Raw genomic sequence first — 24582 nt, 5'->3', positions numbered from 1 at the left:
TTTTTTGATGGGAATTGGGTGTCATGAGGTGACCAAGCTGCTCCCTTGCTGCTACTTGGAGGGACTAACACAAACAGGCAGGTACTGAACCAACCACAACAGCCAAGAAAATTCCCTGTGCTTTTCACCAGTAGGTCTGTGTGAAAAGAAAGCTTTTCAGCAAGAAAGGATAGGGGAAGAAGTACAACTCGGGTTCCTTAAGGATTGCCAGGACTGGTTTATGGGCCAGCAGGACCATGTAATTGCACCTGCGGCAGCTGGAGTTAATTGCTCCCCATTTCCACCCATTCTCTCCGCTTGCGGAAAAAGCGGCTTACAGCAGGAATGAGCCTGTGCCCACAGACATGCCTGGCCTTGGCAGGAGCTGCGTGGCAGCCTCACACGGTTTCTCCAACCACTCCCCCTCCCACTCTCTCTCTGTGGTTATTTTTAGGCTTCTCGGGTTAAAACCCACCTCTCCTGGGTGCTTGCACACACGCAGGGCAGGCATACGCACATGCACATGCTGTGGAAACAACTCGGGAATTAACCAATGGGTCATCTTGTGCCATAGCAAGGAACAGAACCAATTTCTTACAACAAAATACTGCCCTTCTGGAAGATGCACAAACTGCACAACCCCAGGGAACTTTGCTGCCTGCACATTTGATTAGGAGGCTTTCAACAGAAAGGAAACCCTTTTTACAGAGCAACTTCCTCTTTTTTTTTTCCCCCTCTCAAATTTCCTTCCAGTTTTCAAGATCTTGCTTTCTTTCGACACTTGCTTTAAATTTGATTCCCATGCCAACTGCCATCAATGCAGCAGTGGCTCAGCAGACGGCTGCTGGGTCACTTCCTAGCGCCACTGTTAACACCCCGGTTGAAGGTCCCGGTGGGGGTACAGGAGGGATTTACTCTGCCATAATCAGTCGCAACCAGCACATTATCAGAGTAAAGGAAAAGAGCTATGAAGAGCTCCACAAGAAGTGCCTGGAAGAAAACATCCTCTATGAAGATCCTGATTTCCCACCTAACGAGACCTCCCTCTTCTATAGCCAGAAAATCCCCATCAAGTTTGAGTGGAAAAGACCCCGTGTAAGTAACCTGTGTGTGCTGAGTGCCTTCTGCTTTCTGGAAATCAAAGATTGACCCTGAGCATGCTCATTTTGCAGGAGGGGGGAAGAAACGAAGCTGTTGGTGCCTTGAAGTTCCTTAAAGGGCAATCTTGGGAGATAGTGAGCTAGACTAAGAACGGTTGGAGGGAACATATAGTGACTAGAATATAATAGAAAGAGATTGAATAAAGTATGTAGAAAAGAAAAAGAATGAAATTTAATTGACCTCTTTGGTGATTTGTTTATAATTTACTTATCTTGAAGCTGCCAAAATTCTTGCACTGCAATGTGTTCTTGGGCACTACTTTTTTTCCACTTACATCTTCAGTATTCTGCTGCTTTCCTAGTGCAGGAAAACAGGGGAACAGATTACACTCTGAAACATGCTTTTGTACAGCTGCTCTTCGTTCCTGACACTGCTTGGCTGACTTTTGGTGCCGATTACCTCATTACCTGCTCACCAAAACCATGGGGGTTATAACTGCTATGAGGACAGATGCCTGCATGCTATTCCCCTTCCTCTCCCCTATCTTGTGGGCATTTTTCCAGCCAGCCTCCCTGTCTTTGTCTCCCCCAGCCTCTCACTCAGAGGGCTTGTCCTTCACTTCCCCATTGATTCTTAGACCTACCCTAAGCAGGCTCTTCTTTCATGTCATCCTTCCCGCCTGTGACTTTCATGGCCCCTCCACCCCTTGTCTGACAAAAAGGCCATGGTTTGAGGAGCTTCCTCTCTCTGACGTGCCAGCTGCCATTTCCATATCTGCCATACTTCTCCGACAGGGAAATCTCTGCCCCAGGGCCCAGGTTAGTAAGGCTAGATAGAGCTAACCCAGGAACTGCTGTAACAGAAGGTGGCCGCACGCTGCTGTCGCAGTAGGGACACGTGTAACGCATGGCTCTTAACAGAGTAAAGAAACAAATCAAAAGAGCATGAAAATGTGTTGTCCCAGGGTGTGATGTCCAACAAAGGGTTTAAGTCAAATGCTGTGAGATAAGGGAGGCACTGGGGTACATCTGCCCATAGGTAGCAGCTCTCCCTAAGGTGATGGAGCTGTTGGCATTTCTACCTTAGAGAGGATAACAGAATTAGGCTCCAAAGAATTGAATCAAATGTAGCAGGATAATTAGTTTTGGGGCAATTTTAAAGCTGTTTCCTCTTAGATCCAGTGCATCCGCTACCACAGGTCTCTGGAAACACCCATGGGCTGCGCCGCCCTCGGGGTGCCCGTGGGTAGGTGCTCAGCACAGGGCGACTGCAGCCTCCGCCTCGGCACCGTCACGGCTGCTCCCGGAAACGAGCTAAATGCAGCAGCGGGTCCGGCATCCGCAAAGGGAGGGGATTTCCCATATTGCTCCCGGGTGGAAAGTGATAGTGGAGTGGACAAATGCCAGCGTCCTGGGGCAAAGAGACCGCGAGTACATGTTTGGAACATGGCTGGGGCTGTCCCAAGCACTGGGACAGCAAAAAGGCACAGCGCAATCTCACCCGTGTCCGATACAAGCGGCCATGCATGGATCAGACCATTGGTTTGGGGAGGGTTCAGCCATCTGGGTCTCCACCTCAAAAAATACCTCTTTAATCTGCTCATTAAGTCAAATCTAAACTGAGCCAAACTTGAGCGCGCATTGCAAAAGGAAACGGTACTGGACAATTCAGAAGTCCTGAGAAAATACCTAGTCCTGCCATCATGCTAAGCTGTTCCCTAATTTCTGCTGCGTGATGTTTATCTCATAGCCCTGGAAACAGCAAACAAACAAATGCAGAACATCACGTAAAATCTCCTGGTTGTTCAAGCAAGGAGCTAGGACAGAGCTGGTCTATCCCTGCCTGTCTGTGGCACCTGGGGCACATCACTTGGCCAATCTGCACCCCAGCTTTCCTCCCACCACCCTCAGACTGTCAATGATAACACAGCATATATGAAAGATTACTGCTAGCCTTAAACGGGTGTTATTTGTTATGATAAGGATGCACATGGGACCACGGAACAAAAGCTTTCCCACAAGGGAAGAGCTGACCTTGCTGTGAAATATATTGCCGAGGCAAGGACAGGCATCCCACGTCCCAGCCCCAAAGCTGCTCCTCGCCCTCCCATCAGCTCCCGGCAGCTCCTAACTCAGGCCTGCTGCTGGCCACGGTCGGGCCCTCGGCCGCCACCGCCTCCCGGAGCAATCGGTCTGAGCCCAGGGCGCTAGGCCGGCTCCTGTGCGTTACCACCAGGACGGTGTAAACCTCCTCCCAGGGCTGCTCGGGGCTGTAATTCTACCCTGCTGACTGCCGTGCCTTGCCACAAATGTGCGCGGGAGACCTCGTAATACTCGGTTCAGGAGAAAGCAAAGTCACATCTGTTTTCCCCAGGGAAGACTGCAGGATCCATCCAGTGTTTCTGTTCACAGCAGCAGGGAAATTAAACCCCTCCCAGTAACTGCATAATATTAAATCAGCCACCAGCCCATGGAAGAGGAGGCTCGGAGGGCCCATTCTCTCCTAAACCAGGTTACATGGAGCTCAGCAACAGACTGTGCGGAGCTTCCTAGCAAACCCAGCCCCACACACCTACACTTTCTGTGGGAGCAAAGTCCATCTCCTTCCCAGCCCACTGCACTGAGCACAAGAACAGCCCTGGATCCTGGCTCTAGGCAGCTACAGACAGTTCTCCCCTACCGAAGCATTCCCAACAGCCTGCTGGAATTCCCTCTGCGTGGCCAAGTGACACCCAAAGAAAAGAGATATCCCAAATGCATGGGGACAGGTTTAGAAAAGAGAAAGAAAGGTCCAATATATGTGAAGAAAATCACTGCTCAGTTCAAACCTAGCACAAAATTATCTTTTTTTCATTAAAACAGAGGCCCATTAACTCTGCAGCTCAGTTTTCATAGACTTCTTTTAGAGCTTAGCTACTTAATCTTTATAAGATTTGCATACCTCATATGCAAGAAGCACAATGCATACAAATACATCCAGAATAGGTGACTAAGTTTTTACCTGCCCTCCAGCTCAGCACACACGAAGGACGCTAAGGGAATGGTAGTATAGAACCACACATGACAAGGTTGCCAGGGTTTAACCTGGTGGTGACGATAAGGTGTTTGGAAACTGCCTTTTTACAGTGCATTGAATTAGGCCACAGGGAGGCAATTTTCATATTGAAATTGCAACTCTTATTGCATGTGCAATTTTCCCGCTAAAAAAACAAGGTTACTAACAGCTCCTATTTATACTATGGAACACTGCTTCCCATTAACTTTCAGGTATGAGGAAACGACTTTAGTATGACACAGAGTATAACTTTAGCATAACACAGATCCTGATGCGCTCCTGTTTGGAGGTAATGACACTAAGAGATTAAAGGGAAGGCTCTGCTGTGACACTGTCCTTTTAAATGCTCCATTGCCATTCTCCTTGCTCACAGCATTATCCACCAGATTTAGTGCCTTCCCTATGGAGATCTTCTCCATAACCAACATTAACACACACTTAGTATTTGGAAGCACTTAGACATCTAACTGCCTTCATCTAAAATGCAGCACACTGAATTTGGGAGCTTTTTACTTCAATAGGAGCAGGGTCAAGCTAAAACTCAACCATACTGTCGATGGATATTTATTAAAGTAAAACATATTGTTAGACATGAAAACACAATCCAAAACCCTGTTATCTCACACACAGTTTCCAAAAAGGCACCATAGGAACGTCAGAAAGAGTATTTTCAACAAAGTGAGTGGGCGGAGAGAAGCCTGAAAGCATCTCACACAGCTGCCCTGAGCCCCACAACAGCTGATCAAGGCCTGAAAAAACAGGAAAATCCCACTCGAATAAGATATTGCTGCGGGGAACTGGGAGTAGGTCCCTCTGGCTGCACAACTAATAGTTACATCAAATTAAAGGCTCTGCGGATGACCGAGAAGCAGCAAAAAGCAGGCTTGAGCCAAGTGAAACAATGAGACCTGGAACACAAGTCTGGGAAAAGCTGTGACTCCCCTGATGCCATGGGATGGAGGCTTTAGACAGCACAGGCAGTGCCAGCCGCTCATACTGCCAGTTATGCAGCTCTCTCAAGTAACTGACCCACGTTCTTTCTTTTTCCCACTCCACAAAATTGAATTCTTGGGCTATAGTTTGTCTTTTTCTCCACATTTGTAGCTACTTAAAAAAAATGGTCAAGTTGCAATATTTTTCTTATCCTCACAAGAAATGGGTCCAACAGTTAAATGCCTTCCTATTTTTCCCCAAGTAATTCAGCATTTGACTCTTCCATGAGGGACAGAGAAAGGAGGGGATTTGGAGCCTGGCCTCCAAGCATGGATGAGGTTTGCCAGTAAAGGTGGTTGTTTTTACTTCTCCCCACCTGACACATTAAGAGAACTCGGTAGAAGCTCAGGGAACACAGGAAAACATAATAAAGCTTTTTCTTTTCCTGGGATGAACGAGCCTCACGATGCACATTTTTCCTGTTCATCTGTTTCTGTTTGCAGGAGATCTGTGAGAATCCTCGATTTATTATTGGTGGAGCCAACAGAACAGATATCTGCCAAGGAGAACTAGGTATGAAGTCTCACTTCTAGCTACATCTTATTTATCTCAAATGTGCATCATTAGCTAGCTCTTCCTCTTGCTCTCCAGAGGATTTTTGGAATCCTTTGCCCCCTCGTTTCACCTGCCTCTTCTGCTCGTCCGCAGGTGACTGCTGGTTCCTGGCAGCCATTGCTTGCCTGACGCTGAATAAAAAACTCCTCTGCAGAGTCATCCCTCATGACCAGTCCTTTATACACAACTACGCCGGCATCTTTCACTTCCAGGTGAGTCTCTCCATCTACACAGAAGCTGCCGTGACTATTTGCAGCCACACTGCACGCTGCTTTGCAAGGGGACAGGGGAGGTGTTGCGATGACTTTGAGCACCACCTGTCTCTGGAGGAAGAGCTGTGACCACCCAAGACACAGAGGAGGCCAGCAGGAGGATCCCAGGAGGTTTTTGTGTTTGTCCTCACGCAGTTCTGGCGCTACGGAGATTGGGTGGACGTCGTCATCGATGACTGCCTGCCCACCTACAACAACCAGCTGGTCTTCACCAAGTCCTCCCAGCGCAACGAGTTCTGGAGCGCTCTCCTGGAAAAGGCCTATGCAAAGTAAAAAACCTGCTAGACCAACCACAGCTGAGGCGGTATTTGGGGAGGTGATCAAAACACTATGTACTGGACTCAAACGGGCACTATAAGGGGCTTTTAGGACAAGCACCCTTTTTCACAGAGGGCTTAGTGGCTTTGAGTGGGGTAAAACACATTTTCTAGTTTAATTTAACTACTCTTTCAGAGAACTACATTTGAATCACAGTCTTTTTTTTAATGTGTAGGCAACATCTCTTAAATCTTTACATTTTAGGTTTACCAAAAATTATGGATTTTTTCAGCATATACATGTTTATGTGGGTATATACACACGCAAGAGTAATATATTAAAGAAACGTGTGCATGTGTACACACACACACACACCTTAATTTTATTTTCCTTTCTCTTTCCAAGGCTCCATGGTTCCTATGAGGCTTTGAAAGGGGGCAATACCACAGAGGCCATGGAGGACTTCACGGGAGGAGTGACGGAGTTCTACGAGATAAGAGATGCCCCAAAGGACATCTATAAAATTATGAAGCATGCTATTGACCGAGGCTCCCTCATGGCCAGCTCCATTGATGTGAGTCAATGTCAAGCCTGTAGATGAGCTTTAGCCTTTGCAAAGGCGTTGGACGCCTCCGCTAGCAATCAAATATACGTGACCAGTTAGAATTATTTGGTTTAGTTTCACATAGCAGTGCCTGTCTAGGACATGGAGGAAGACTTCAGTGGAAGTCCCTCACCGGCAAACAGCAAGGGCCAAAAGGTAAATTAGCAGCAGCTGAACATGAAGGTGGGGAGAAGGAGGTACGATCAGCAAAACCAGCACACTCCTTTAATCGCCTTTGCCCAGGCGATGAAGTTAGTGCTATGGTGCTGCAGCTCTAACACACTAATCTTCAGGTCAAAGATGCTAATAGTAATGCAAATGCTCAAAAAGCTGACCTTTGGTTCCCTGCATGGAACCCCTGGACCTAGACTATCTCCATTTATTATGCCTTAATCAAAAAGGAAGGTAGTAAAGCTAATTTCAACACTTGTTATGAAGTATGAAGTTGCAGTGAAGGTACCAGAATAACCAGTGCTGTTGACTACTATAGATAAGTGTGGTCCATAAAGAAAGAAAAATATAAGTTAACCTGGCTATTTCTCACCACTGATATTTCCTATATTATCTCTCCTCTCTCTCTCCCTGCCTCTTCTTTCTACACTACACTTGTCTCCCCTTCTCTGTACCAGGATAACTTAGGCTTTTCCTATGGATCAGCTCCTCGCAGTGACATTGGGGAAATGATTGCTCGAATGGTGAAGAACCTGGAGAACGCGCAGATGTCTCAACCCACCACAGACTACCAGGGCACGGACGAAAGACCAGCCTGGGTTCGTATGGCTCAGAAAGCTGTTGACTCCACAGCGTTTTTGCCTCTAGCCAGAGCAGTTAGAGAAACACATCACCTATGTTTTTAAATCCTTATTTCACTTCACTGAGTTATCCACACCCAAGAGATCTGCTATTCAGGAAGCTATTTGGGTTCTGTGTTGAAGGACTTCAGTCCTTTAAAACACACAGACTAGAGCACTCATCCAGAGGGTTTAATTAAGACTTCTGCCAAGGGCTCTTAGCTTGTGTTCTAAGTTTATAATTTCTAGAGTTTATTCCAAAGTGGCATGTTTTTGTTGTTTGGGGGAACAGGAAGTGACCAGCACCTTTTAGTAATTCCTATGGAAAGAGGAAGAAAATTAAAATACTGAGAGAAAAACATTCCAAGATAGTCAGGGAGAGGCAGCTCTATCTGGCCTTCACTCCATCTGCAAGAGAACTTATGCTGATACCTAGAGTAATAGAGAAGTTTGTCCACAAATGGAGGGGCGTCTGGTCTGTTAGATGGACTTGGAGAGGGGCAATCCACAGAGAAAGGCAGAGCGCTCCTTTATGATTATCAAATACCAAATGCTTTAAAATGTGTGACAAGGAAAAGGGGGAAAATATACCAAAGATTACAGTCACAATACCCTACTACCACATGCTGAAATGTCTTCATATCTAGAAAATTTAAGAAAGTAACATCAGAGCAATTTGGGGAAAACTTGAAAACTTCCAAATATGAGGAGGAACATGTTGTCCTCTCACTGTCAGGCCGTTCCATACTATACGCTTTAGGGACCCACCTGTCAGAGACAGAGAGTTAATTTGGTCTTTTACAGAGGAAAAGAAGAAATTATATCATCTCAAAATTTTGCTTATGCTAATTGTCTTCTGCATTTGAAGCGGAAATTAGTCTTCCTAGAAGACCAAAATGATTTAATTCTTTGGGAGAGCAAAATTCAACTATCTTGTTTTGCAAGCATGACTGTCCAAATCACCCATGTTTTGGGGGGAGCTTCCTCCCCAGGGACCACTCAGATTTTTTTTTATAGCTGCTGCTCCAGTTGTACCTGTTTTGCTGTTTATTATCATTTATCACCAGAAAGTCCCAACTCTTGAGGAAGAGATGGAAAGTACAGACTGCAGAAGCACTTCAGAGAAGTAGTCCAGAGTATCAGCAGCAGGAGAAATTAATATTCTTGGATGGAAAAAGAGTGGAAGGGTGTCTCATAAGTAATAAGGATGACAACATGAGAAGATACAAAGAAAAAGAAAGCAGATCTGAGGTTGTAGGGATAAAGGTTATAGAAGCATGAGCAAGAAAGAGGAAATAAGAACAGAAAGGAAATAATAATAAAAATAATAAAAAAAGAACTGACAGTCAGGAGATATTTGGGTATGATACCTTACTGCACAAGGTGAGAACACAGCTGCATGACCTGGTTCTCCCTGTCCAGCCCTACCTCTCTCATGCCCTCAGATGAGTCAGAGGTGGATGGGGGAGTTTCCAGCAGGGCCTTTTAGTCATTTCTCAGTGACATGATGCAGGAGGGAAAGTCACCCATAGACACTTAGTGACCTGGGGCTTTCCCTTCTCACTTTCCTCAGTAAATTCCCCTTTGTGTACTGTGGACATCTATCTTGCTCTCAGTTCCTCATCTCCCAGATAGATCTTTATTTGTCAATCTACAAATACTATTTATCAGAAGCAGCCCATTAGAAAGACAGTGAATGTACTTATATACAAGTAACTCATTGCAGTAAAAAGCTACAACCTTACTGAACATCAGTTGGCAAAAGATTCAATCACAAGGATTACATTATTTATGGAATAAAGTGTATATTCCCCCAGGAAATGGATTGAGAAAATATTGTAATTTATTAGGAGCAGTATAAGAAATAAGTTATTTTAAGATGACATAAGATAAGATGACAGCAGTGTAAAAAGATGAAAAAAGCCTATTAGGTCTTGATCAGTTGTATCATTTCTAGCTAATGCACAAAGGAAAAAAAAGAAAAGATGCTGTCATCTAACCCATGTTTTCTGTCCGCAAGAGCCCTGGGTAGCCACAGCTGCCTTAGAGGAGCCATCTGAGCCTCACGTGTCTCTAACTGGTTTTAATTCTGTGTTCAACAGACTATCATGCCAATGCAGTACGAAACCCGGACGGCTTGCGGACTGGTCAAAGGCCATGCCTACTCTGTCACAGCGGTGGAGGAGGTACGAACCATCTCCTTCCATTGGGAGCTGTGGCATAGACTGCCCTGGCATTGCACATGTTAAGCTGTGAGGATGTGAAGAAGAAATGAGGAGTTTAAGGAGCAAAATTCTTACCTAAATAAGAGAAAGTTCTGTGGAAAAATCAAAGCTGGCCAAGTTTCAGCTCTGTGGGGAAAAGGCTGTTCCACCATGGCCTGCTTGGGTGAAGGGAACCAGCATGAGGACAGCTGGCCACCCCTCATCCTACAGTTCCCCACAGCTCACAAGAAGCAGGTCAAACCAGAAAGCAGCAGTCACTGCTGCGCTGGGAATCAGTATTAGCAATCCAACAGATAATGCTTCCATCTGAGCTTCCTTTACATTGAATAACTTAGCTGATCCTTGTTGCTTTCTTTTTCAACTAGACAACATTTAAAGGGGAGAGAATAAGGCTGGTAAGGCTAAGGAACCCCTGGGGACAGGTGGAATGGAACGGACCTTGGAGCGACAAGTGAGTAAAAAGCATGAGTACGAGTCCAACGCCCTTAAAAAAAATAATAATAATAATGCAAGTTTATTTCCCCTTATACAGATTGTGTGGGACCCTAATATTTAAGGAAGGGGTATGTGAATAGTCTTTTCTGTCACTGACACTTTGAAGTTGATGGTATTTAGTGAATGATTAACTGAAACCATAGAAGGACCAAAACCAAATTAAAATACCAAAACACTTCCCCATCTAGAAGAGATGTTAGGAGGGGGTTTAGTTAATGGAAATAATGAGAGAAACCAACTCTGACACAGATTTTACTGACCAGCAAATTCTGTAACATCCCCCGTCAAGAGAAGGGCCTACAGAGTCCTTTATTCAGAAAAACTGGAAAAAGAGAAATGCCAGCTCACAGGTGAGTTGTGGATGAAATTTCTCACCTGGTTTTGCTAAAACGACTTTGGATAGCCATTCACCTCAGCAAGGAGAGTCTGTAAACATCTTCCAAGCTGAACAGAATTAACTTACAGATCTCAGCCGATCTCCAAGTGCTAATAAGAGGAAGTCTGAAGGGAGGACAAGGAGGAACAGGGCAGCTGTGATGAAACTCATAGTGTGCTATGAGGCTTACAGTATAGAATAACAATTTCAATGAAAGTTAGATATTTCAATTTTTTTTTGTTTGGTAGATCAGAGGAGTGGAACTTCATTAATGAATCTGAGAAAACCCGCTTGCAGCACAAGATCGCAGAGGATGGGGAGTTCTGGTGAGAATGTTACAAATTTTGTGTTTTTCCAAGAAATACACAGCTGTGACTGACAAGGCTCACTCTGCACTGCCTAAATCTGTTAACACCATTGCCATAATCCCTTTCCCTCCCACCATGTTCACAATGAGACCCCACTCCACAGTATCCTTGGTTTTCCATTAGTGTGTATTGAGTCCCATCATCATAGTCCTTCTAAGCATCCCACACTTCTCTGTGCTCTCCCTCCTCCTTCACAAGGACCAGCCTCTCACTCCAGGATCCTCCAGTCACTAGCAGGAAGGAGGACAGCAAGCACACTGGTTTGGAGCTGTACACACTTTAGCTGTCCAAGAAGTATGACAGAAAAATGGTGCTTGCATTGAAAGCTTGTCCTGATGGGGGCAGAAAAAAGGATGGCTCTCCTCCCCTCACTCCCAGCCAAAAGTCTGCAAGGGTGCAGACTCTTGCCCACCATTCACACCCACTAGGATTGACTTTCCTCTCCTTTCCTTTAGGATATCCTTTGAGGATTTCATGAGACATTTCACAAAACTTGAGATCTGTAACCTCACACCTGACACCCTGGAGGCCGATAAGCTCCAGACCTGGACTGTGTCAGTCAACGAAGGGCGCTGGGTGAGAGGCTGCTCAGCTGGAGGCTGCCGCAACTACCCAGGTGAGCAACGTAAGGCAGCCCTGACAAAGATGCACCATTGTTCAAATAGCTCATAGGGGCCCAAAGTAAGATAAAACATGGCAATTTCACTCTATACACTAGATTTTGTTAGGGAAATCCACTTTCTGCCAGCTTTGGGTCCTTTGGAAGTTTGTTAGATGCCAGTTCTCCATTTTCAGTCCTCCTCTTCTACCTAGTTTTGTCATGTCTTAAGAGCAAAATGTAGCTGCAGCAGCTCCTACCATGATGCCCACATTACAGAACTGGCTAAAGTGCTTCCCAAGCCATCAAAGCATAGGAGGTGGAAAGCCTTGCTGCAGGGCCTGGCGGGGAAGACACAAGAAAATATATGTCCTGAGCTGTTGATAAAAGAATTGTATACAACAGTCTAAACTAGCAAGATGTCTTGCAAAAGATGTAGATGTGAATCACCTAGTATCATTCCTAACAAGGAGCTGATTTTTTTCAGAGGCTAGACCGATGTAAAACATGAGCAGGTGAACATAATCATCATAAAGAGATGATTAACCCAGTTTTAACTTCCCCTCAAGAACTACAGACAGGGAACTTTGAAGTTTCTCTTGACAATGAGCAATGTTAGAAAACTGAAGGTTTACGTATTTGCCTTGGGGCTGTTGGTGGGATTTCACAGATACATTTTGGACCAACCCCCAGTATCGGTTGAGACTCCTGGAGGAAGATGATGATCCTGAGGATGAGGAAGTTGTCTGTAGCTTCCTTGTGGCACTCATGCAGAAAAACAGGAGGAAAGAACGCAAGCTGGGAGCCAACCTGTACACTATTGGCTTTGCCATCTACGAGGTACCAGCACTACCTAGACTCTTCCCTGTGGTCACAAGCCCCAACAGCACACATTTTCCCTGGGATCGAATCAATTCTGCCCAAATACATGACTGCAATTTTTGCTTTTCAAAGCACTTAAGAGAAAACCTGAAATTCTAGGCTTAGTAGCCACTTAGCCCATATTAATCTCAGGATTCAGTCCACCTTGAAGCAATAGGCTTTTATAGATACTTTATACATATACTTCATGACAGATGTTAACGTATTCTACCCAATATGTTCTACAGTCACTCATTTATTCTTTCTGAAATTAAACGCTGCCTTGGCAGAATCCTGTCAAACTGGACAGCAGCTATCTGTTATTGAATAGATGAGGGAACATCCAAGATAAATCTTAAGTATAGTCAGTTTGCTTGATTCTTTGTAACCATATCTAGCTCTAATCTTAATGGATCTTATGCAGAACTCAAGAAACCTGTAAAGAAAGGGAGAAATTATATAGAATATTTCTATAAGTGGGGGGGGTTCTAGTGACTGGCCACATGCCCAGAAGTCTGCGAACAGCCTTTATGGGATCTTCTAAATGAGTGGAGTCAACTAACACTCCTGACTTTGTTTTTTTCCTGTTTGTTTCTCCCCAAGGTGCCCAAAGAGGTACGAGCAGAATGGAGGCAGAGTTGACATCTTGCTGTATACTCAGATAGTGTTACTGTTGTGCCTGTCTGTAAGTCAGCTGGAAACTGTCCAGTCAAGTTTGTTTTCAGGGATGCAACAGAAATGAAATTGTTAATCCTCCCCATTTGAGTGTTCATCAGTAACATTTTGTGAGTTATTTTGAATCCCCTCTCACTCACACCTTGTTTTCACCTGCACCTTTTCCTTAGTTCTTTTTTATATGTAATCCGAGCATGGCTTTCACTCAGTGAGCCTGGATCATAGCACACAATATCATCTCTTAGATGTCAGGCTCCAAGATTGCGACAGGATCACATCAAAGCTATACTACCTGAAAAATGTAAAGATGACAGCCTGAATGGTATCTTTACTGGTTATTCCTGCAGAAAGCAGCTAGCAAATGCCTGTGCCCCACAATCCCCAACTCTATTTTCATATTTGAACTGAGACAAAATTTGATGATGCTCATCTATCTGAAGCTGACACACAGTTCACTTTTCCCTCCCTGCTGCCGAGTCAAGGACAAGCTTCCATAGAAAATATTTTCACCTTTCCATGCCATGTGTAGGAGCTTACACATGTCATTCTCTGCCATACCACACTCAAAACAAAGATGAGCTCAGCTGATTTTTACAACTAAAAAGAGAATCAGATAAAAGCATCTACATGGCAAAAGAGTATTGCCTTAGAAGTAGGTATGATTTAAGTTTTGTTATTATTGGTTTAAAAATAATATAAGCTTCAGTACTGACAAGCGAGAGCCTGTGAAGGCTTCACTGTGCTATACATGTTGTTGGGGCTCTATTAGAGCACAGTATCTCAACTCCTTCCGGAGGGAAAACCTACAGGCAGAGAGGGATCTGCAGAGAGGTGCCAGACCTCTCAGTGCTGCCTGGTCACTGCAGAGTCACATCTCAACAGCGTGGGGGACCTGCCAGCACTCCAAGTGGGCCCCAGCACAGCCTTCAGAAGCCAACTGAGCCAAGATACTAGTAACTTAAGTATGAAAGACTCCATATCAATATCCAGCTAGCTGTCCCAGTCTGCTCCCTGCATGCCAAGCTGCTATTTCATTTGTGTTTTCTGTCATGATTACTCGCTGCTTGTGTGAGGAATCACCTAAGGAACATGTAAAGCTTTGCCGAGATAGACTGACTCCTTTCTTCTGCAGATGCACGGAGACAAGCACCACTTGCAAAAGGACTTTTTCCTCTACAATGCCTCCAAAGCTAGAAGCAAGACTTACATAAACATGAGAGAAATCTCCGAGCGCTTCCGGCTGCCGCCCAACGAGTACGTTATCATCCCATCAACATATGAACCTCACCAGGAAGGAGAGTTCATCCTGAGGGTCTTCTCGGAGAAGAGAAGTCTTTCCGAGTAAGTTCCAAATCCATTTTTCTGGCCTGAAAGGAGGGAGTGAGCTCACTAGTTGGCCATAGTCACGTCCCAAGCTTTCCACATAATGCTCTTGTATTTCATATGGCCTTAAAAACTCAAGCTGCAAACTCATCTCCCTGAGCTTCCCTTAAAGCCTAAGAATGGCCTTTTAACTGTCTCTGGAGAAGGATACAGTGCAGGATATGCTTCACAATCATAACCTTTGCAGTTTTTATGATGACAAGAAAGTTTGCTGCTTCTCACTATGTGCCACTAAATGAAGCATTTGCCAGGCAGATCATTGAGCCAGATCTAACTTCAGTCATGAAGGCAACACAAATAGGTTTTTTTTTTTCTCTCTCTCTCTCTCTCTCTCTCTCATCATGCTCTTCTAGCAGTTTCTGAGGTCTCAACAAATTGGCAGCTTCCTACTGTTTAGGAGCCAACAGCCTCCACCTTTACCCCAGCTGTGAAAGCTCAGAGGGGGCAAGGCAAGGATGCGAGCCAGGCAGCCGCTCTCCTGGAGGTGACTCTTGGGATGCTTGGCTCAAAGGGAACTGATATGTCCAGATTTCCTAGCTGGAACGCTTGAAAGCCAACCCAAACCCATGGGCTGTTTTGACAGTTCAAGTGGCTGCTTATAAACCACTTTTTTTTAAAGCCACTTTTCTGATTGATTTGCTTTCTGCCTTCTTCTAGGGAAGTTGAAAACATGATTGAAGCACAGCGCCCATCGGTGAGTACTGTCCTGTGCCTCTTTTGCACAGGAATAGTGGGAGAGAGGGGAAGGACTGTCACATCTAGCAAAATGCACAGCAAGAAACCACTGCAACCACAAGGCTCTTCCATTATCAATAATATCCATGTTTTCTCATCAGAACGCTCCTGCTAACAATTGGCCATATGTACACTACTTCATTATTTGGATAGATCAAGTGGTATAAATACACATTTCTCTTGCCTTGGTCAGTTAAGGGTATTCATATTCTTGAGAAGGCCTTGCCTCCAGGATTTAGATCTCATTTAATAACAAAGTATTTTATTTTAACGGATATATTTTCTGGAAATGGATCCAGATAATAATGTGATGCTAACTAGCATCCATGACAAACTCTAACACTTTGGCCTGAGTTTTTAATATACTTGTATGAACATATTATCAGTATATCACTACAATTAGTCTTGAAGGAAAAAAAAACAAAATCCAAATACACACAGAGGGAATGCTCTTGCATGAGATAAAACACCATTAAATCTTGCTGAAAGTGTTTCCCTTCCCATTTTTTCCATTTGCTGTCACAATACCCAACCCCCCCACACCTCCAAAAAAAAACCACAAACAAAAAAAACACTCCCCCCATATCTGGAAGAATTTAGCTGCCTTCTGAATAAGTGGCCCTGGCTAGTTGGGAGAAAGAAAAATGGAACCAAAGCTAAATATCTATGATTTTACCTATGTGGATGGAGTGCTTTTGCATATAGTTCTGTTGTTCCTATTTTTCAGTATAGGATTATTTTATGGAGTATTTTCCTCTCAATTATTCAGATTTGAAAACTGCATGAATATAGATGAATAGGAAAAATAAATGCAAGAAAGAAAAACAGCACCTTGCTATGTACATACATTTGCTGTTTGATCCAGCTGAAGTCTACAGTTCTGTTTGTAAACACTTTAACTCTCTTTTTTCTACAGAAGAAAAAGGGCAAGGTGAGTTCTTGGGCAATGTGCAGAGTGCCAGCAAGGAAAAGAGCATGAGCGATGCATGCAGCAGGAGCTGAGATCTTTCTGTGATTAGTCATTTCTCTGCATTAGGAAATTGATCTAATTAATGAAGGACACCACATGGAGACTGTTGTCAGCCAAGAAAATGTGTCTTCCTCCACTAAAATATCTATTGAATTTCTCTCTCTCAGGGAAAAGCTTTAGCCTTTCTACCTTATACAACCCACTTAGCCACCCCTAAATTTACTCTGAGTGCACAAGTGAAACTATTGGCTGGAGGGAAAGACACAAAAAAGGCCCCCAAGGGAAATATTCTGAAGATTAATGTGGCCAGCTCCATTTTGGATTCCTCTTTCATGTACAACGCCCAATGTCCATGGAACATGGGCAGATCAGGACACGATTCTAAAGCAGATCAACACATGAAAAGGACCCAGGAAATACAATCAGGCATTTTAATCTCTTACCTTTGAGATCAGTCTTTGAGAAAGACTGATTCTAATTAATACTACAGGAGTAGATGTTAATGTCTTGTAGCAGCTTTCCTTGCTTTGAATATACTAAAACAGATTAGTTGCATGCAGCTCTCCACAGCTGAGAAGAAATAAAGCAAGCTTTACAGAGTCAACAAACTCCTTTAGAAATACAGCAAACATTTTCTGGGTTCTATTTCTCTCTAACTGCTACTGTCTTTCAGTGAAAAGGGCAACTTTTTGTTCAAAAAATAAAGTGAAGTTTCATTTGCCGCTTGCTTCCTGGACAGGAAGACTGGATGCCCAAGATTGTGCAAGGTGTTTTGCAGCTTGCTTTCTAGCATGAAGAAAGCAGCAGCTTCAGTGATCCCTTTTTTTGCAGTTCTGGCTGTGGCTCCTGGGTGCCTGCTGGGGTGGGAGCTGCTGAGCATGCACTTGACCACAGAGTGGGGGGCCCACGCACGACCTCTTGTGCAATTTCCACTTTCATCCCTGCCTCTCTTTTGCTCTCTTCCCTCTTCTTCCAGCCTATCATCTTTGTTTCTGACAGAGCCAACAGCAATAAGGAGCTGACAGCAGATGAAGACTCGGGTAAAGATGGTGAAAAAAACAGCATAGACGAGAAAAAGGTCTCTGCAGCAGCTGGCAAGGCAGACAGCAGCATGGTCTGGCTAGCATGGCAGAGCACAGGGGCACAAAGAAGCCTCCTTAGATATTTAACTACTTCTCATCAAATCTTAACATAACTTGCATTGGTTTTAGCCAGTTGTTGCATCAGCTAAAATATTAATGTATTAGAGCACAGAAGAGACTCTCCCTTCTGATATTTAATGCTGGAGGATGCAGTTGCTTGAAAACATCTCCAGGTTGCCCTTGTTTCTATACGGGTCCAGGGTATGAGAGATCCCTTCTGCCAAGAAGGGACGTTTCTCTGAACCCAGGCCGTGGTGCTTGGAGCTCTGGTTCCCCACGTTGCTGCATGGCCACCAGAGCAGGCACAGGGTAAAGCAGGAGCTGCACCTTAACTTACTAGTGCACTTAGACAAGCGGAAATAAGAACTAAGCCAAGAGATTTGCCTTTTTTTTGCATGTAATTCCTGTAAATAAGTACAAATTAATATTTTTCCCCAGTACACGTTAGGTATAGGCCTTAAAGCTTAGGCTTGCTCTTTGCATGCATCCTACAAAAAGTGGTGAAAGTCAAGCAGTCTGTGAGATATTTGTCTTAAGAAGGGGGCACTCGCAGCTCCTCTAGTCCTTCTGGTCAATTCACAGACCAAACGCTTCTTGACTGCTCTAAATTTATTCTTTATAATGTTATGAAACACAAAATGAGAAGATAAATATCCCAAAGTGAAAATAACCATTTAGGCTTTTCAAAGAGAAATGAGAGCAATAGGATGAAGCTAAAAATTAAGTCGTTTCACCAAGGAATTCATTTAATCATTTACTGGAAGAAAAAGCAAGGAGAAAGGACCATGAAGATGATACGTTCCTCTAAAGAGCTCTGTTTTTGCTAGGAAGTTGTTTTGGAGCAAGGGTAATTGAACTGTGTGGCCCCTCGGGCTCCTTTCTCTTTTTCCTGGAGTTGGGATTGCATCTTTTCCTTGTTTTTCAGCGTGCTTCAGGAAAAGCTCGGGAGGCAAGTGAAGAGGAAAATCAGTTCAGGAACATTTTCCGACAGATTGCAGGAGAGGTGAGTACTCGGTCAATCCCAACCTGTGCCCTCAACCCAGCCAAGTCACATCCGCTACCTACCACTTCACAGCTTAGAAACACTGAAATTCTTCACCAAATTTGCCTTGAGATCTCAGACTAAGCAAGATCAAATAAAAAAAAATCTAATTAAGTACACATCTGTCCTCTGACACACATGTATTTGAAGAATCACAGCATGACTGAGCTTCTCATTGCATACAAGGAAACTGCATTTAAATTGACTTTCTGCTTCCCTGACGACTACATGAGGCCATACAGGAGTTCTTGAACAACTTTGCATCACGTAGAAACAAGTTAAAAATAAAATGCTCTCCAGTATATGCTTAAATAGGAAAGTTAAATATAGAAGAAGATCTAAGAATGTCATAATTTAAGAGACAGGTAATAGGATACAGAGATTTGCACATTTGGCTATTTGGCTTGTATGGAAGCCTGAAGTTACTTGTTATTCTAGTTACAATTTAACAAACTACATAAAATAGGCTTGACAACCTTAATCTTATTGCCTGAAAACACATTAACTCACTAACAAAAGCCTAGTTAGCTTTGTTTCTTCTCTGGTCAGCTATTTAGCAGCAGGATGATTGACTGGACAAAGAACAAGCTCTGCCCTTGCTCCTTGCAAAGGCAGAGCTCCCCTGGGGAGAAACCTCCCCAGGGCTGCTCCAGCCAGGGCTGGGGGATAGGTTGGGGCCAATGTTCTATGAACCTAGGCTGAAAAAGAACTAGATAAGACCTCGTTCTTTTAGGATATCCACCCACTAAAAAATCTGCTCAGTAATCAACAGTGCAGCTAATGGTCTTCTCACATTTCTCACCAGGACATGGAGATCAATGCCGAAGAACTCAGGAATGTTCTCAACAATGTTGTAAAAAAACGTGAGTTTTAGCACCTTTCAGTACATTTTTCAATATCTCTAGACAAAAAATCTATGACATGGAGTAATTGCTCCCTCTCACAAGCTGCACTCTTAATGAACTTGAAGCCTTAAATACTTAAGTTTCAGTTACACTTGTACGCAATCCTCATCTTTTAGCAGCCTGATATTTTCAAAAATATGTTGGCTACAAGTGATAAGAGTCTCAGTGAGCAAAATCTTGTTGAAAACAAGAAGCAGGATAATATAGCATTTCTAACAGTTTGCAAATGCCTTTAAAAGTAATTATCATCATCATCTAAAGAAGGGTAGACTTTTCCCCCCTCACCGTATAGCCAACTTCAGCCTATTGTCCCTGGGTTTGCTTAGCTAGCAAGTTAACATGAACTTTTCAAGAAGCTTGGAGGCTAAAATATACAATATATTTTCTGAAGTATACAACACTTTAGAAAAGTTCAATTCTAGTTCACAAGCAATACCTAAAAACCTGGGCTTATCTCCCACTCATTTCTTGAAAGATAAAGGAAATGTATTCTACTTTGGGGACTGTCCTACCTAAGAGGAAGGGGCACTTGCTGACTTGCATGATCTCTTCTCAGCTGCAAATGTTTATTTCAGATAAGGACCTAAAGACAGAAGGATTTGAACTGGAATCCTGTCGCAGCATGATTGCTTTGATGGATGTATCCTTTTCCAGCAAAAGGGGAGTGCTTGATACCACTCTAGCTGTATTTTTCCCCATGTCATTCGTTCTCCTACACACACTTGTCATCTCAGCATTAACATAGGTGACAAATAAAAACATCCCAAAAGACAGAACCATAAAATAAGTACATTAACAGCATCCTCCCTTAACTATCAGCTACTGGCTGGTTTATATACTAAAGCATAAGAAGTCTTTTTTTTTTTAAGCCTATTTGAAATTTATGTAAGCAGGGTTTTATTTTCCAACAAACTCTATGCACTTCTCTCTTACATTTCCAACATATAATACATTCTACTTCATAATCACCACCTACAGCATACAGAAAGCATCTCGGAGCAAACACAGTAAAACACAAGGTGCCACAGAAGCTCTTCTCTCCAATACCACACCACTCAGCTTTCCTACTTGACTTAAAGGACATAGCCACATTCAAACACAATCAGAACAAAACTGGAACTACAACCTAGAACATGACGGTTAAGCCTAAATACATTTTTAAGTAGCTTTAGACAATACTTTGCTTATTTTTAGTTTCATTTTAAGCAAATTAAGAAGAGCTTCATTCTAGGACAAAGCTCAGCTAAAGCTTCAGGGGAGAAACTTCACATGTGGAGGTATTTGGAAGGACCATCCTACTCACAAGCACTTTACAGCAACTAGAAGAGCAAAAATCTTTCCTTCACCACAAAGAAATGGAGCTTTACATCCTCATAACATATATAGTTCAAATTTGCCAAAATTGTTCACAAATATTTTACTACACACATCAGCCAACTCTTAACGCTGAAGAAATCTTCAACTAGATTTCACATTCATCCCTCTAAAATATGTAATTTTTTACCTGAACATTTGCACCACAGACCGATGGCTCAGGGAAGATAAACTTCGATGAATTTCGGCACCTCTGGGACAAGATTAAAAGCTGGCAGGTATTGCTGAGTTTTCACAGTGTTACTCTGCAGAACTTCCACAGCATAAAAGCTTGTGTTGGGAAAAAAAACCTCTGCACTCACTATAATAACACAACAACAACAACAAACCTTTAAAAATTATAAACAAGCTTTTAAAAATAAAATTAATGACTTTCCTCATCCTACTCACTGCCTAAACAAACAACTCACATCTCTAAAGCTCCACTGCTAACTCAACACTGGTATAAAGCTTTCCCTCATCAGAACTGAATGGATGCACATGGGGTTGACGAAGAGGATGATGGGAATTAGATCCAGGCCTCACAAATATTTTAATTATGACAATGAAGAGAGAGGATTTACAACATAAACTCAAGTCAAGCAAGGAGGGTCTTTAAGTGAGAGAGCCCTTTACCTTTCATGGTGTAAGATTGAATAATTATGCTTTGGGCCTGTGCTAACACCCTAGACGGCCAAGTAGGAATATAAGGTAGATGACAAAACCTTCAAGTGCCTAAAGCACATATCCCCGTTCTTAATTTTTTTGTTGTTTTTCCAGAAAATCTTCAAGCGCTATGACACAGATCACTCTGGAACAATCAACAGCTATGAGATGCGCAATGCAGTCAATGACGCAGGTACTTGACCCCATAGGCCCTGCCCAACAGCTGCAGAGAGGAGATGGAGCCAAAACCTCATTTTGGTCACTGTTACAGAGTAGAAATGGGAATGTCATGCAGCCTTCAAAAGACCCTAGAAAAATTCCAAAATTATTTTTTTCCCCCTGACTAGAGGTTTTCAAATACGCGAGCACAAGCATTGTACATTTACTGATCACGCCATCTTCTCTCACCAAAGTGCATCTTTGGTGCACTTGCTTATGTAGGTGGCAGGTTTCCCATAGCAAATTTATCATCTCCCCCTCCGCAGGGTTTCGCCTGAACAACCAGCTCTACGACATCATCACGATGCGCTATGCTGACAAGAACATGAACATCGACTTCGACAGCTTCATCTGCTGCTTCGTGCGACTGGATGCCATGTTCAGTGAGTGGCTCTCCTGGTTTCACTGCCCTTCTGCTCTCTCAGAAATACATTTTTGTGATTGATACACCCGAACTACCCCATATCCTTCCTACCTCCCCCAAAATAAGCCATTTCTTCAGTATCAGCTAAAGAAAAGGATAACAGAAATACCTGGTAACCAGGTACATGTCTGCACGCATCTGCATGTCACACAGGGAGCATAATTTGCTTTACTCTGTGGGATCATCATTACGCTTTGCAAGCACAAGGACTCACTCGATCCCCTGTATTTGTCTTTCCTTGCTTTAGGAGCATTCCATGCCTTCGATAAAGATGGGGATGGAATCATTAAACTCAATGTCTTAGAGGTAAATACTCTTTTTCTGGTTTTTCTAACACAGTGTCATGGCACTAAGTTTTCATCCTATTATTCATTTCATGTGTTCTCAAGGAAGCCTATCAGCGCTGGTCTGAAACTGTCACCCAGTTGCTATGAGTCCACAAAACCTGCCAAAAATGTTGCTATTGATTTTTTTTTCATGGAAAATGTACATATATATGCCTGCCAGCTATGTATATAGCTCTGCCTGCTATGGCTGCTGTGCAAGACACCTGGAAGGCACACAACAGTCTTTTCGTATCATCATTAATGTTTTTCAAAAACATTTTGAATGTTTTTTTTTTTTGAGGCAATTTAACGTACTGTAAATGTGTTAACTAGTAATGGAGGTCAGCTTAGCTCTCCTGCTCTGTATTCCACTTAAATTCCAACTTCTCCTCTAGTGGCTGCAGCTCACGATGTACGCGTAGCATAAGGACGCCCTCAAGGTACCTGCTCAATGTGAGCAGCTCTGCTCCTCCCCACACGCAAACACCAACCTCCATCGGCGCAGACTTCACTTACGGAGCTGGAGACCACGAAGGGCTTTGACAAGAGACAACCCAACTCCCACAGGAGACCAGTGCTCGTGTTCTGTAATAACTTCTGCATCATCTCTCGGTGTTGAACTTTGAGCAACAAGGACTTACTTAGGATGAAGTTAGACTTTCTCTGCGTGGTAAAGTCATGGAGCATGTGCCACTATTTTGCTTAGGCTGGAAACTAGGGGTCTTGAGGCTGGTACAAAGGCAAGGCTGGAACTGTCTGAACCGTGAATGTTATTAGTACCACCTTGTAATCAGTTGACTGCGATTTGTCCTGATAATCGTTTCCATCACTGCAGCCCCTTCCCAATTTCAACTGAGCATTTCATGTGAAGCTAGATAGATCTACATTAAAATTATGCATCCTATTCATTTATGTTGTTACAGATGTGTCTATGAGAGTGAGTTGGTTTCTCCTACACTAGGAGCGTGGAGTCAAGCAAAATAAGCTGCTCTCCAGATACATTTTTAAACCTTGGCCTAGTGCCCCAGCAAGTGTCAGAACTGAGAAATTACTTCTCAGACACTTACTATCCCAATACTATCTTAATTACACATTGGATTTTTCTTTTAACTGTAACTGCTTTCTCTGTAAGATAGAGAACTGAATTTGCAATTACAGAAATAAAACAGCTGTTAAGCCGGAGTCCTATTTTGTTGGAAGCAGTTTGGATGAAACGACAAAGAGCTAACAGAGTCGGCTTTAACTTCAAAATGTATTTCACCTATATCCCAACTGCTGTCATTTTTGTCCCACTGGCTATCATTTAAAAGCTCAGCTTTCTCGTAGCTTAGTAAAATGCACGTCACACTAGAGGCATTAATGCAAGGTTTAGAAGTACAATTATCACATCTTACTATTGTAAGGTATTCTCAGGATTGTTGTGTTACAAGGATTGTTGTGTTAATGTGCAAGTCAAGGTTTAATAACTACCTTCCTTACTACATCAGCTTCCTAGATTTGATGAAAATTGCAACAGGAGATAAAAATTACTAATTGCACCATAGCAAAAAATTAATGGATCAATAAATTAAAAGATAGCTGACCAAAACAGAGAGTAACTATACAGGAGGTTTTTGGTATAGGTTATCCACCACTACAATGATTAACACCACACTCAAGCTGAGATAAAAATAGTTCTTGAGGGTATTCTGTTATTTCCTTATTTTGTGCCTTCCACTTCAGACATTAAGAAAATCATAGATACTTTATGATATCGTGGTCATTTAGGGAAGACTATTGGAATGTTTAAGTACAATTGCTTTTCTCACTAGAATGCGATTATCTGGGCTTTAGTTCTCCAGCACTGTGAAGTAAAAAGCAAGCCACTGCTGTGAAGTGCAACTGCAAAAAAAAATTCTTGCATCCACTGAAAGTTATTCTGCCAAGTAGCACATTTACCTGACAGTGTTGGGAGGAAAATAAAACAAACAAAACCCCCACCACCTTTTGGCTATAAAGCTGAACTTTGCTTTAATTAAAATCAAGCTCTCAGGAAGACCGGACTACTAAGAGCCCTGGGTTCCAGTCCTGTGCTCTCCCCATAAAACTATAATTTTCCACATTTAAAAAACCCATGGACAGGATTCTGGACGCGCTCCTCAAGGTGGGCCCTCCCTGGCATGCTGGAGAGCGAGCTCTGGGCAGCTCCGGAGAGGCTCCCTTGGCTGCGGTC

The 24582-nt window shown here is 43.2% G+C and overlaps 1 protein-coding gene and 1 long non-coding RNA gene across 3 annotated transcripts; one reads left to right on the top strand and one right to left on the bottom strand.

The window, feature by feature from the left end:
• The first annotated feature begins 780 nt into the window (after positions 1-780).
• CAPN3 (calpain 3) lies at positions 781-22792 on the top strand. 2 transcript variants are annotated; one of them, XM_026033466.1, is made up of 24 exons: positions 781-1074; positions 5571-5640; positions 5776-5894; positions 6090-6223; positions 6618-6786; positions 7446-7586; positions 9710-9793; positions 10198-10283; positions 10952-11029; positions 11527-11687; positions 12340-12509; positions 13134-13145; positions 14338-14546; positions 15246-15282; positions 16240-16254; positions 17270-17371; positions 18361-18438; positions 19283-19340; positions 19958-20022; positions 20906-20974; positions 21516-21594; positions 21887-22003; positions 22292-22350; positions 22766-22792. In XM_026033466.1, the coding sequence occupies exons 1-24, from the start codon at positions 781-783 to the stop codon at positions 22790-22792; spliced, it is 2433 nt and encodes an 810-aa protein (XP_025889251.1). The 2 variants fall into 2 exon arrangements, with proteins under 2 accessions (XP_025889251.1, XP_025889252.1); XM_026033467.1 differs by lacking the exons at positions 16240-16254; positions 17270-17371.
• On the bottom strand, positions 5346-20967 carry LOC112942522. Its single transcript, XR_003248397.1, has 2 exons — positions 20887-20967; positions 5346-6214 (listed from the first exon to the last, which is right to left on the bottom strand). It is a non-coding gene; the product is annotated as an uncharacterized LOC112942522 (long non-coding RNA).
• Positions 22793-24582: the final 1790 nt, after the last annotated feature.

The sequence above is a fragment of the Nothoprocta perdicaria genome, unplaced genomic scaffold, assembly GCF_003342845.1.
Source record: "Nothoprocta perdicaria isolate Ctin4 unplaced genomic scaffold, notPer1 scaffold_129, whole genome shotgun sequence".
NCBI lineage: Eukaryota > Metazoa > Chordata > Aves > Tinamiformes > Tinamidae > Nothoprocta > Nothoprocta perdicaria.
This window is presented reverse-complemented; position numbering and strand designations above follow the sequence as displayed.

What these genes read in the sequence shown, in the direction of transcription:
- CAPN3 (XM_026033466.1), top strand. Translation starts at nt 781, where the DNA reads ATGCCAACTGCCATCAATGCAGCAGTGGCTCAGCAGACGGCTGCTGGG. An exon ending in CAATGCAGTCAATGACGCAG is followed by an intron (nt 21,595 to 21,886) that starts GTACTTGACCCC and finishes CCCCCTCCGCAG; the next exon opens with GGTTTCGCCTGAACAACCAG. An exon ending in GCGACTGGATGCCATGTTCA is followed by an intron (nt 22,004 to 22,291) that starts GTGAGTGGCTCT and finishes TCCTTGCTTTAG; the next exon opens with GAGCATTCCATGCCTTCGAT.